At 34.0% G+C, this 13,358-nt stretch overlaps 1 protein-coding gene across 1 annotated transcript; it reads right to left on the bottom strand.

The window, feature by feature from the left end:
* Positions 1-788: 788 nt before the first annotated feature.
* On the bottom strand, positions 789-12,168 carry LOC142341349 (uncharacterized). Its single transcript, XM_075392276.1, has 3 exons — positions 12,012-12,168; positions 1,473-1,664; positions 789-1,069 (listed from the first exon to the last, which is right to left on the bottom strand). The coding sequence occupies exons 1-3, from the start codon at positions 12,166-12,168 to the stop codon at positions 789-791; spliced, it is 630 nt and encodes a 209-aa protein (XP_075248391.1).
* Between the last annotated feature and the right edge of the window lie 1,190 nt (positions 12,169-13,358).

Below are 13,358 nucleotides of genomic sequence, written 5' to 3'. Positions count from 1 at the left end.
CATTACCTCGCCAGGTCTGATCTAAAAATTGGTGAAGTTTAAACCACGTTTGGTAGCGTTAGGAAGTCCGAAATAATTAGGATGGTCACAAAACTGATAGGTTGAACTGACAGGGCTATCAATTGCCGTCAAATAATTAATTATTCTAATCTCAAAAAAATCGCGAAAGCAAATGTAAGATAAATCTTAGAAACTAAATTAAATTTTTCAAAAAAAAATGCTCAAATTCAAGAATCAGAAAATCTCTAGAATTAAATTCCCAATCACTGCAATTAAAATGAAAACCCTTTTGCAAATGAAAACCCTTCAGGTAAAAAAAACTTTGAGAAAACCAATACTCCTCTTCGTGTCGTAAAAAGACAGCGCCCCAATACAATTCAAATTCTTTGAAATGTAAAAAAACCACGATGTCCCCAATAATACTCGCTATCGCTTCGCGGCTATTAAAAAAGACCACAGGACTAATATAATTGCTACAAATTTCGCTTGACAGCAATTAAACACGTAGTGGTTAACGGGGGGTTAATTTGCATTGACAATGTTTTATTTAGAATAACAAAATTTGAAGATTGTCGCAGTTTTCCCATTACAATTCAAAAATTTGGTGTATTTCTGACAATGGGGGGTTGCATATACGCTCTATTGTATCATTAATCTGACGGGGGGCATCGCAAAGATTTGATTGCCTCCAAGATTGTTACGAGTTTTTATCATAGATCTCGAGGGTGGACCACCCAGCCCAATTTAAACATATGGTTTATGGGAAACTAAAAATCATTTATATGTGGTCAAATTCTACTGCATAAAGGAAACAGTTCCTGAAATTCGTAAAGCTTCCAATAGAAATTTTTCTGGTGACGTAGATGGGCAATTTCTTTCTGACCCGTCACCGTTGAAATGCCACTGCGTGGGTCATAAAACGTAGTTGTTTTTGTTCGACTGTTTTCAAAATAAGCGCCGATTGAACACATTCGGAGTCGCCATTCGGGTGGCAAAGGCAACCCACGAGAGGTTCTTGGGTCTTCCCAGGTGGTGTTGTGGGTTTGGTTGTTAGCGAAAAAAGGCAGGCCTGCAAACATATTAAACGTAAACAAACCAAAATTCGAGACAGAAATCCAGGTCGTCTTTCGTATTAGGACAACAACCTAAATAAAATAGTTCGAAAACTTTGAGGAAAAAAATGGTCGTGATCGAATGGAATAAATCGGGAAATAAATAGATTGCAGTTAATGAGAATTAATTACACAAAATATAAATTTAATGCTATGAGAACTTAATCCTTCAAAAACGAAAAAAAAAGCTTTTATTGATTTTTCGATAAATGAGGATTTCAGCCATAGTATTGGAGAGAATGATACGCGAGAGCTACTTCCTCTTAGTACAAGTCAACAATTTTAAAACTAAAATAACACAAGATGACAAAAATATTACTTTGTAGATCTTAATTATCAAAAGCTCCAATACAGACAGACCATTTTCATCTCTGTGTTCGCTCCATCCCTGGGGCAGAGAACCTCGGCTGAAGTCGGATCTTCGATGGGACTCTATCTCATCAGAAGCTCGCTTTGTCATTCGACTCATATACGCATACCGATTGTCGAGATCTGCCCACCTGTGGTCACTCAGCAAGCTTGCAGGTCTTGGTTCTCTTTCTTGGGAGTGGTCTGGAAATAGTACACGATGACCTATGACATCTGATTTCTATTATCAAATTTTACACCAAAATATCGATTTGTCAAAGTCAGTTTCTAAATTAAATTTAGTTCAAAAAAACTAGTGCATTGCGCTTTCAGAAACAAAAATGCGGTGGAAGTTGCATTTGTGCTGTTCTCTCCCAAAACATTGTAAACGTACTTAAATATTTCTCAAAAAAAAAAACAGAGCAAAAACAGATTTTAGCATTAACAGCCTTTTTTGAAATACCAAACTTTGAAGTTTTTGGTGCTTCAGTGCTCTGAAATTGCGACACATAATTGAGAACTACGCAATTTAGTGCGCAACTATATACACTTTCTCTTCACTAGTTCGCTATTTCTTTAAAAACTGCATACAAAATTCTCGTGAAACAATGTAAAATCACAATTGTTATACAAAAACAACCGGCAGATTGCCTGAAAATAGCCGCGCCGACCCCACTAAACCAATGTGGGATTGAAACATTTAGAGAAAAATAAAGAGAAAAACTGACAATTATCTATTTTTGCCAAAAGTGCTAAAAATGTTCTAATGTGGTCCGAGGTTTCATTAGAATCGATAAATATGGTGAAGCCTGTAATTTGGAGGACAAAGATTTTAATTCCAATTCTAATTAGAATCATATTCTCAGGAACTTTGATAACATAAGTCCTTAAACATTAAATCTGAGCTCCCGTACTTTATTTGTGTATCCAATTTTATCTGAATTCGATTTTTGACAGCAACCGTCATTGCACAAAACAGCTACTTGAATTCAATTGACAAAACGAGTGAGATAAATCAGAAGATAAAAGTGAAAATGGTGAAACCTGCAGAACTACAAATAGCCTGAATTTTAATCCAAAAAAAAAGATTTAACCAGAGACCTGACAAACAACATTTTTCATCAAAATGTGAGAGTCAACGCACAATCTTATATGACCAAAGAATTTCAAAAGTTCGTTTTTCAAAGACTAGAGCTTTAAAGACAATCAATAACATCGCCGACTAACGTCGGGCGAATTGTTCTCAAACGACCGGCGAGCGGTTGGCTTAGTTAGTAGCTAGCCATGGTTAAGTGGGGCTAGCTTTTGCTTAATTCGACACTGCAAATTTGGGTTTTCTAGCCTTGTTAGTTAATAAATCAAATGAAAAACTGATATTTTAAAAATTTGCAAAATATTGCAAAATTTAAAAGAAAAGCTTCCTTATTTCGTAGTGAAAAAGTTCAAATCTATTTTTTGTCTCTGGAGTTATGTCAAGTAACCCATCTGCAAGACTTGAAACGCTTCGTTGGCCAGTAATGATTGTTTAACTCCGAAAAGAACAAAAATAATCAAAAAATTGTGCAAATTTTAATAAATCTTGCTTGAAATTCAGATATTAAAATCTTCAAAACCATTGTCTCAAGAGACTATCCGGTAAATTGCATAATTAAGGTAAGTTGACATAACTTGAAATTGCAAGTTCCATAAAAAACGGCTAACATTTGTGGTAATAAAAGTCAAAAACTAATCCATGGCCGAAAAAAAAATTTCCTGTAACTTATTATCAATCACTAACGGAGAATTTTTTTGGGCCAAAAACTTGAATAATGACAATAAATGTCAAGGAAATTGTAAAAAAAAATTGCAAGTTTTGTAAAAAAAAAATACAAAAATTCGTGGGGTTGAAATTTTGAAAAACAATCTATTACATTTAGAAACTATGCAGTAAACTATTGTCAATCCCTAGAGGAGATTGCTCAGCCCTTGAGACTGAATAAACCTAAAAACCGACAACAATTTTCAAAAAACTTGAAAAAAAATGCAGGCTTTATCAAAAAAAGTGCTAAAATTTTTCATATTAAGAAATTGAAAGCTATTTCATGGCAAATAAAACCTTTTCAGTAATTTATTATCAAACCCTTGGCGACGTTTTCAAGCCTGTGCGTCTAGAAAGACGTGAATAATGAAAAATAAACTTCAAAAAAATATCTAATATTTGCACGTTTAGTCGAAAAAATGCTAAAATTCGTGATGTTAAAAATTGAAAACAATTCCACTGCCACTAGAAACTATGCAGTAACCTTTTATAAATCCCTAAAGGAGGTTTTTTGACACTTGGGGTTGAAAGAACTCAAAAAATGAGTAAAGTTTTCAAAAAGCTAAAAAAAATTGCGAAAATTTTATAAAATTGCGGGTCTTTAGAGATCGGTTGTTCGTCAGTAGGCAAGGGGTGGTTGGGGGAATTCCACCGGGGGAATGATAGGGAGGGAAGAGGGTTGGGCAACAGTGGAGAGAGAGGCAACAGCGTGGTGGGGGGCTGGGTTCAGTAGTAGGGGGACAACAGTGGGGGTGTCTTCAAGCTCTAAGAACCACCCTTCACACCATATGTATAAGTCCCCAAAACAATTTGAGCTGAAACAGAGCTGAAAAGCTCTAATAGCACTTAATGCCCGCTGGGCGCTACCTGTTTATCGCGTTTTTGAGGACGGAAGTACAAAAGCGTCAGACGAAAAATTGGTCAAGCGGAAAATCGCATAAAAAGAGACCGACAGGGCTAATATAATTGCTACAAGTTCGATTGAGAGCAATTAATCACAAAAATTGTAAATTTTGACTTTTCAAGACCAAAGAATGTTTTAATTAGATCTTAAAATTTTTTTAAATTCAGTTCTTAAACTGAAGGCTTGAGTTTTATACTAATGCCAGCTGGAAACCGCGATGACGAATTTTGATAACCTAATGCACTATGATTCAATGACTGTTTATCTCATTTCTGTAACGGTTTATCCCGTTTCCTAAGATTTTGCCAATCACGATGTTCATTGTATTTTGTAGCCTTGCTAGAGTGCATTCTAAAATTAAAACAGAAAGCATTATTTTGTATTATTGCTCTGAAAATTGTGCGTAATTGTGTTTTCACTACAATGCGTAATTCAATGGGTGAAAGAATTTAAAACACTCCCGCGTACATTTTAAAATGCCGAAAATGTGCAGTGCCCGAAGTCAAAATGTCAGAAGTTTCTACTTAGCCAAAAGTTGAATTTCGTTTACTTTCGTCATTTGAAAACGTGCGGGTTTCGTGTTTTAAACATGGTTAAGTGACTCTGCAGAAGGCAGTTCGAAATTCTGACTTAATAACTCGGCTTCGCGGTTTTCAATAAACGACAGAAGTTCTCAGTGACTTCAAGCAGAGTCACATAACCATTTTTTGAAACCCGTTCATTTGGAACAATGAGCAAGATAATTCAGGAGTCAAACGTGAAGGCCGTGACTCATGAAAAACTTGATCTAAGAGGAAAACGAATCTAAAAATACAGCAGCTTAAGTCCTGGAGTAAAATCTAAAGACTTGAACCTAAAAAACCTGACGTTCAATATTTTGCCAGAAATATCAAACTGTTAGCCAAAAAAGCGCATGATACTAAATGTGGCAAAAACTTGCAAAACCGTATTAACGTTATGAAAAATTTCATTTTCTAAAATATAGGGTTTCAAAAACAAGCAGTCAGTACAACACTTTATAGAACAACTCGTCTTTAGTTGAACAAAAAATACGTCGAATTTGTGTAAAACAAAAACGGACAAAACAGAAAGAGCAAAAACCAAAGTTTTTTAAATACTGGAATTTTTCAAAACAAAGTTGCGTCAAAGTAAGAAAACTCAGAACTAAATAATAAATGTCTTGATCACAGCATCAATAACTAATTTAGAAGTCGTTAGGCAACAATCAGTGTTCTGTTAAGATAAAAGAGGAGAAAAAATTAAAAGTTGAGGGCAAGATTTAAAAATTTTGAAAAACCTTTTAAAAAGAAGTGGCATCTAAGATAATAAAAAGAAGTCACCGTAGTTATTCCTCAATCGATTGCCAATAAGAGCTGTTAGTTATGAGAATGTGCAAATTACCACGAAGAAATTAAAGAAAAAGGGCAAATATCCACAAAAAATTATTAAAAATAGTTTAAAATTCGTAAGATTATCACCTTGATCTCAGGTGGCTACTTAGTTTCGTTTTTGCTTTACTAGCTAACAATGACAATTGTCATTTATTATACTAAGTTATTAGACAACCTTAATGGACAGTAAAATGGTCAATGCAGAAATTGTTAGTATTTTTTGAACAGTATTTTTGTTGCTAATAATATTTGAACAAATAGGGTCAAAGTCATGCAAACTAAAAACTGAAACAAATAATTGCATTCAAAGACTTAAAGGTGCCTCGAAAAAAACTTTCAGAACTGCCATTAATGAAACTAAGTGATAAGACAATAACAAGAAGTACAAAACCAGGAAAGAGTACGAAAAAACTTATTCATATTAATTGAAAAATCTTCATAGCTTCTTCTCTGTGTCAATACAGAGACAATGAGGTACCAGTTAATAATGACATCAAGAAACAAGGTAACAAAAGATCTACAAAGAGGGCTAAACAAAAAACATAGCCGGAAGATTGCCGGAAAATAGCCGCGACAGACGCTCGTGGCCCTCCATGAATTGAAACACCTAAAGAAATAAGATAGACAGATCGACCACCAGTCCTTCAATAGACCACTACACTTTTCGGGTTAGCTTGGGACTGTCAAGTTTTGACACATACGTTCTATAAGGAAAACGCCCTTAAAGAGCTATTTCAAAATTGATATTCGAAATCAAAAACTCAAGACTAATAATCACAAATTAGGGCATATAATATTGGCACTACTTAGATGCACACTATTAACTAGTAAATCTTCATAAAAAATTAAAGTTCCATAAGTGAGTTCAGAAGTCATTTTTTGGGTGAGGTAAGTCACGCAATTGACCTAAAAGCAGAAACGACGTCACGTACACAAATTTTAACTGCAAAGCAATAGAAGTAACTGAAGTCAATTACAAGAAGTCAATTCCAAGAAGTCAGGTCCTAAGAATCATCGATGGAGACGACGAATTAAAAAAAACCACGATGTCCCCAATAATAGCCGCTATCGCTTCGCGGATATTAAAAAACAATCAGTGAGATAAAATTCATAGTCGATGTTATTAAAATCAATAATTGCCCCGTTGAAGAAATCAAACATCACAACCTACAACATACAAATAAGCAAGGAGTCGTTACTGAAGATGAATAAGTTCACATAAGACTACTTGTTCAATATAAATTTGCTTACATTTCTTTCCCTAAATTCTCTTTTGAATTACTTTGTTTGAGGCAGTAATCATAATTATACATTAATCGCCAAAGGGGCAAAAAGTTTTCTGAAAAACGATACATAGAGAAAAGCAAAAAGTTCTTTTGGCTTTTTATACAGTCTGAAGAAACTTGAATGCAATTGTTCAGCACTAAATTTTCTAAACCAACGTTAACCAAAACGCTAAACCAAAATTTAACATATTTGGAATGTTGGTACCACAATGAAGTGTCCTAGGAAACTGAAAAGATCTTGAGATATTTCTCCATTTTTTTAATCAAAGTTTGCGCTCTGAAATAATAAATGGCAAAACCAAGAAGGATAGCGTGACAGTTAATTTACTTAGCAAATTTATTGACAATTAAAATAAAACCTGATATTCTCCTAACATTCATCCTTTAGAAACACTTTCGCAGTCAAAAAGTGCGGAAGTACACTTCGTATATCAATATTTGTATATACAAAACCTGATGTACAATTATATTTCCAAACGTTTGATCTGCAAAAGTGTTTGTTATGTTTTTGCAGGATGAGAGTTGGTAGAATATCAGTTGTAATTTTAATTGTCAATAAATGTGCTTTGTAAATTAACTGCCACTCTTTAATTCTTAATTTAACCACTCAGTCTTCCAGAGCACACACTTTGGAAAAACTTGAAACATCGCCGGCAGATTGTCGGAAAATAGCCGGCCACGATATTTGCTTTGTGGCCTTCCATGGAATTGAAACAACTAAGGAAAAAAGATAGACAGATTGACCACCAGTTCTTTAATAGACCAATAGACTTTTTGGGTTAGATTCGGACAGTCATTTTAATGAGACACATACGCTCTAAAAGGAAAAACCCTAAAAAACTATTCAAAACTGTTCATCGTGATCAAAACCTAATTACTCTTATTTTCACGAATTGAGGCATATACATTTGGCACTACATAGATGCACGCTATTGATCTTTAACTAGTAAATGTTAATAAAAATTGAAGTTCAATAAGTGAGTTCACAGATCATTTTTTGATTGAGGTAAGTCACGCAAATGACCTAAAAGCAAAAAAATTGTTGTCACGCATACAAATGTTAACCGCAGAAATTTAAAATTCACTAAAATTGAAGTCAATGGTCGCAAAAAGATGGAGACGACGAATTAAATAACATAGCAGGACAAGTCCTGACGTACAATTTAAAGAATTTTACTTGATTAAACAATTAAACAAAAAATTAGACCGAGAACGGACTAAGTGTGAATTGGGAAAACAATTTTAAAAAAATCAGATTTAAAAAACAGAAAAAGAAAGTCAAAATGCCGCATGTGACAAAAAACCACTAGCAAGAAAAAAAATTAATTCAAACAAAAAATTAAGCCTAAAATGAACTATGAATGGAACAAGAAAAACATTTAGAAAAAATCCAATCCAAAAAATTGAATATAAAAACAGTTAAAATCAAAGTGAAATTGACGCATGTGAACAAAGAACCTTTAGCGAATTTCTGTGCAAAACCGTTTTCTGAATCTACCCTAAATATAGAGTTGAAAATTTCGGCTCTGCAAAACTACTTGTTTTTTTGGTCCTCTTCCGATTTTGGTGTGACCAAAATCCTTACTTCAATTTGACTTTAAAAAATCATGAAAATGTGTTAACAGAGCTTGAAAAAAGACAGCGCACCAAAACAATTCGAATTCTTTGAATTGTAAAAACCACGATGTCCACAATAATAGCCGCTATCGCTTGGCGGCTGTTAATAAAGATCTTTTCAATTCCCTAGGATATCATTAGAGTACCAAACTTTTTTTGTACCATATACTTTGAGCTTATTTTATTTAGATGGTTTATGAGTGGACGGTAAAATTTCTTTTTTTTTCAACGGTTTTGATGGTTGCTACACAAGTTATAGTGAGAAATAACCAAACACTTCGTAATTATACAAGTTTTGTATACAAATTTTCTGAGGGATCCATTCTGGTAGGTGGAACTGTTGTCACATAAAAATTTCTCAAAAACATCCGCTTCAAATTTTAGCAGCATTTCCTGAAAAGTACATATTAGAATCTAAGCTACTGTAAAAAACCAATATTGAAAACTGGTAGCAAACGTTATAAAACAAAAGTCAATGTCCAATTATAAAGAAGATTAAAATAACGTCATGAAAAGACTTGCTTCAGGCTACGAAAACCTGTAGAAAACCAATATCTCTACCCGAGTCGGAAAAACACTTCCGGACTATTATGATTACCAGATTACCAGGAGCAAAAATGTGAAACTTTTCAATTCAATTTTTAAACGATCTATTTTCCTCTCTTGCTGAAATTTCACCCCCACAAAACAACGAAGTTTCATATACAGTACAAATTTTGTTTTTTTTTCAGCGCACAGATCAACAAATTTTTGTCATCTTTAAGTGAAAATGGCAAACATGAAATTTCTAAAAATTTTCGATGAATTTATTTGAAAAATTGTAACCTGATCTATATAATGAATAAAGTAGACGCCAGTAGCTTGGCAGTTATCAACGTATATAGTTCTTCAGTAATTTTTAACAGCGAAAGTATATCGAAAACAAAACAACTTACCTCTGACAAAACTTTTCGTGGCCTCCTCTGGGCTTATCTAAATGTTTACCAAAGAAAACGAAAATAAGACTCTAACTTGAAAGATCAATGGCGTAGAAAAATTCAATAATAATGAAGTTTTGAGGATCGGGCATCAAATATCAGCTGCCGCTAAGCCCTTAACTGATGCACATCTTTTGCATTGAAAGTCAATGGCATTGTTTTGCTGAATAGCATCATAGAGTTTGAACACTGCAGATAGCCGGTTGAAACATTTTTGCCTATTCCTGCACACTTGTGCCATCACTTTTCAATTTCATCAATCCTTTCAATTTCGAAGTCAACCACGTCCATATCGTATAATAGTAACTGAAAATTGAAATATTTAGTTATCAAAATGCAAAGTATGCAATTGGACAAAAGCACAGAGTGCAGACAAGCAAAAGGGCACTGATAAAAAAGACTGATAAGAAACAACTAGATTTGGTATTCTTGCCACCCCTAGTTGAGAAATATTCCGCTTTTAAACATAAAAAATCGTTGGCATCATCGTTTTTCTCAAGCCAAAAACGAAAAAAAGTCACTACAGTTTTTTAATCGGGATCATCAATTTTGTTCGGTATTTGACAACATAGCTGTCAGATTGCCGGAAAATAGCTGCAATAGCTTCGTAGATCTGCCGTCTAAAAAAACAGTACAAAAAGACAGATGAAAAAATTACTCTTCTCAATAAAGGATGAGATGTTATATTTTGATTAAGAATCCGCATAAGTTATTGATGCCTCTATTAACTGCCCTCAAACAACTTTCAACTAGAATGGCACACATTCACTTGACCTTATATATTTGAATTAAAGTACAGAAAAGTCAATTTCAAAGAGAAGCAGTCATTTTTGAGAGTGAGGTAAAACACGTGTGACCAAAAACTTGATCACGCGAATAAAGAAAAAACTCTTTTACAATTAGCTTACAAAATAATCGCTCCGCTGACAGTGATAAATGACGTCACACACGAAGTTCAGCTGAAATTTGTTGAGCAAGTGAACAAAAATCTCATTTGAAGTGGTTGTGACGTCATGTGGTCGTAACAAAAATTTTGACAACAAAATGAAAAACCAGGAGAAGGCCATTAATGGCCCCAGCTACCGCTGCGCATCTCTTAAAAAAAGATTGGGTATCGTCATTTTTTAAAGGTAAGAGAGGTTCAGTATCGCTGTTTTTTAAACGTAAGAGAGATTCAGTTTCGTCGTTTTTAAAAGTAAAAAGATTCGGTTTCTTCCTTTTTAAAGTGTAAGAGAGATTCCGTATTGTCGAGAAAAATACCATGAAAATTTTTCTTCTGGGTTTTAAAAGCAGATAAGTCAAGCAGACCGAACAAAAGCCGGTCACCATGTTTGGTAGCAAATATAACCAAACGTCAATAACTTTGCTTGCTCGCTACAAGAATGTATGCCAAAACTCAGTGAAGGTGAAATGCTCAATAGAATTCTCATCAGTTTTCAACAAATTTGTTACAAGTTTGAATTCAAAAATAACAAAGAAATTTCTATTAATGCACTAGTTTTTTGGTCGAGCTATGGAAGATTTTTCAAAAATTTTGCACATTCTTTTTTATAATCCCTGCAAAAAGACTACTATCGGTGCGTTTGACTACATTATAAACAGACAACCAGACATACCGATGATGTCTTACGTTTAAATACAGAACATACCGAATCTTCTAAAACCAAACATACCGAATCATTTTTACGTTTGAAACCGACAATACCGAACAAACCGAACGTTCCGACGCTTGCTTACATTTGAGACCGGAGAGATACCAAACATTTCTTACAAAATTTTTGGTCGTTTTTGTCCGATCTTCGCATCTATGGACTGTACAGAATGGATTTTTGTGAAAAAGTCTGATTTCATTTGAAAACTAACGAGTAAAAACTAATTAAAAGCAACCAAGATGAAGTACGATTTAAGTGATTCAAAGGTTTTCAGCTACAGGAGATTGTTCCAGATTAAAAACGTCTTAAAAATCTTAGAAATTTTAGTTACTTACATGCTGGAACGCTTTGGTGTCCACAACATCGAATGATAATGACAAACCTTGTGATTCAATCTCATCACTCGTTGATAGCAGAACTTAATTTCTTGAAATTTAGTGACGGATTAATCCAATTTTGAGGCAACTTAGCAAACTGTAATATTTTGCTCAAAAACCTCATCTTAAAGCATGTGAACGAAATAAGGTTACAAATACAGATGTATTTAGTCGCCAAAAACAGCTTTTTGCCAATTAATAATGATTGCAATAAGTTTAAAAGTTTTTAGAAAGCTTTCAGAGTTTTCATTTTGATAGCTTTGATTAGGCGCAAAGAAAGAAACTATTTTCAACCCCTGATTCTTAAAAAAAACAGTATTTATAGAAATCTCTTAGGATCTATTCTGTTTTGCCCCCCCCCCCCGCTTAGTGGGCTTATATTTTTTACGGCCCCCAGGCGCACGTGCTATTTTTTTTACATAATAACGTGCAATATAACAACATATTATTTGTAACGGCGGGGGGGGGGGCGTAAAAAACTGGGGGTGGGGCAGAATAGATCCAAATCTTAAATGCCTGTTTTCAACTCGACCAGATTGAATATATCACCTGAGTCTAAGTCTTCGGTGTGATTTGATCGCATTCCAGTGAGAACCGATTGATAATCTTGATATGAGACTTTATCACTAGTAGATGCAGCTGCTGTAGCAGAGTAGTAATCCGATGAAACCGAATAAACTCCGTCCGACTTTGAAAGCAAAGACATTTTACTGTCATGCAAGCATGTAACGTGCAACAATGAAACCGCTCAATTTATTCTAGAATCAGCGGAAAAGTCATCAAATATCCTCTTTTAGTTGGGCTTAGTGTCAATATTAAATTATTTTCATCTACCTACACTTTCTAATGGAGCTACGCATAACAATTTTTCGATCTATCCTTACAACAAACCCTTACAAAAACCTGACGGTCGGTATTTTGCCAGAAATATCAAACTATATTAGTCAACAAAGCGCATGAAACTAAATGCGGTAACACAAAGCTTGTGAAATTTTATAAGTTTCAAAAACAAACAGTAAGAGTAACACCTTATAGAACAACTCATCCAAAAAATGCAACCAATTTGTGGAAAACAAGAACGGAAAAAACAGAAAAGGGAAAAAATCAGTTTTTTAGATGGTTCATGAGTGGACGGTAATCTTTCTATATTTCAACATTTTTGTTGGTTGCTGAGCAAGTTATAGTAAAAAATAATCGAAAACCTCGTTTTAACACAAGTTTTGTATAGAAATTTTCTGTGGGATCCATTCAGGTAGGAGGAACTGTTATCGGATAAAAACTTCTCAAAAGCACACTTTCCCTTCGAATCTTAACAGAATTTTAAATAGTAAATATAAGAACCTAACCTACTGTAAACAACCAATACTCAAAACCGGAATTCAACGTTCAAAAACAGAAATCAATGTCTGATAATTTAGAAGATTAATTTCAAATCATTACCAAACCTGCTTCAATTTACAAAAACCTGTAGAAAATCAACATTTGTCCTCGTTATTACTAGATTACAGAGGAGGGAAAATGTGAAAATATTGAAATAAAATTTTTGTCCATACATTTTTTTCATCTTGCTGCATTTTCCCCACACAAAATATTGAAGTTTCGTATATAGTATAATTATTGGTTTTCTCAGCGCACTGATTAACAATTATTTGTCACCTTTCAGTGAAAATCGCAAAATTAAAATTTCTATATTAATTGTTTAATTTATTTGAATAAATCGTAACCTGATATATATAACGGATTAAATAGATGCTAGAAGCTTGGCAGTTATTAACGTATATGGTTCTTCGGTGTTTTTTTAACAGCCTAAGTATCTCAAAGACAGCACATTCTTCCTCTGACAAAATTTTTAGCGGCCCCTGCTGGGTTTACCGAACTGTTTATCAATTAAAACGC

Source organism: Convolutriloba macropyga, chromosome 6 (genome assembly GCF_964194025.1).
Source record: "Convolutriloba macropyga chromosome 6, txConMacr16.3, whole genome shotgun sequence".
Taxonomy (NCBI): domain Eukaryota; kingdom Metazoa; phylum Xenacoelomorpha; order Acoela; family Convolutidae; genus Convolutriloba; species Convolutriloba macropyga.
The sequence above is the reverse complement of the archived record's forward strand: the minus strand, read 5'-3'. Positions and strand labels throughout refer to the sequence as shown.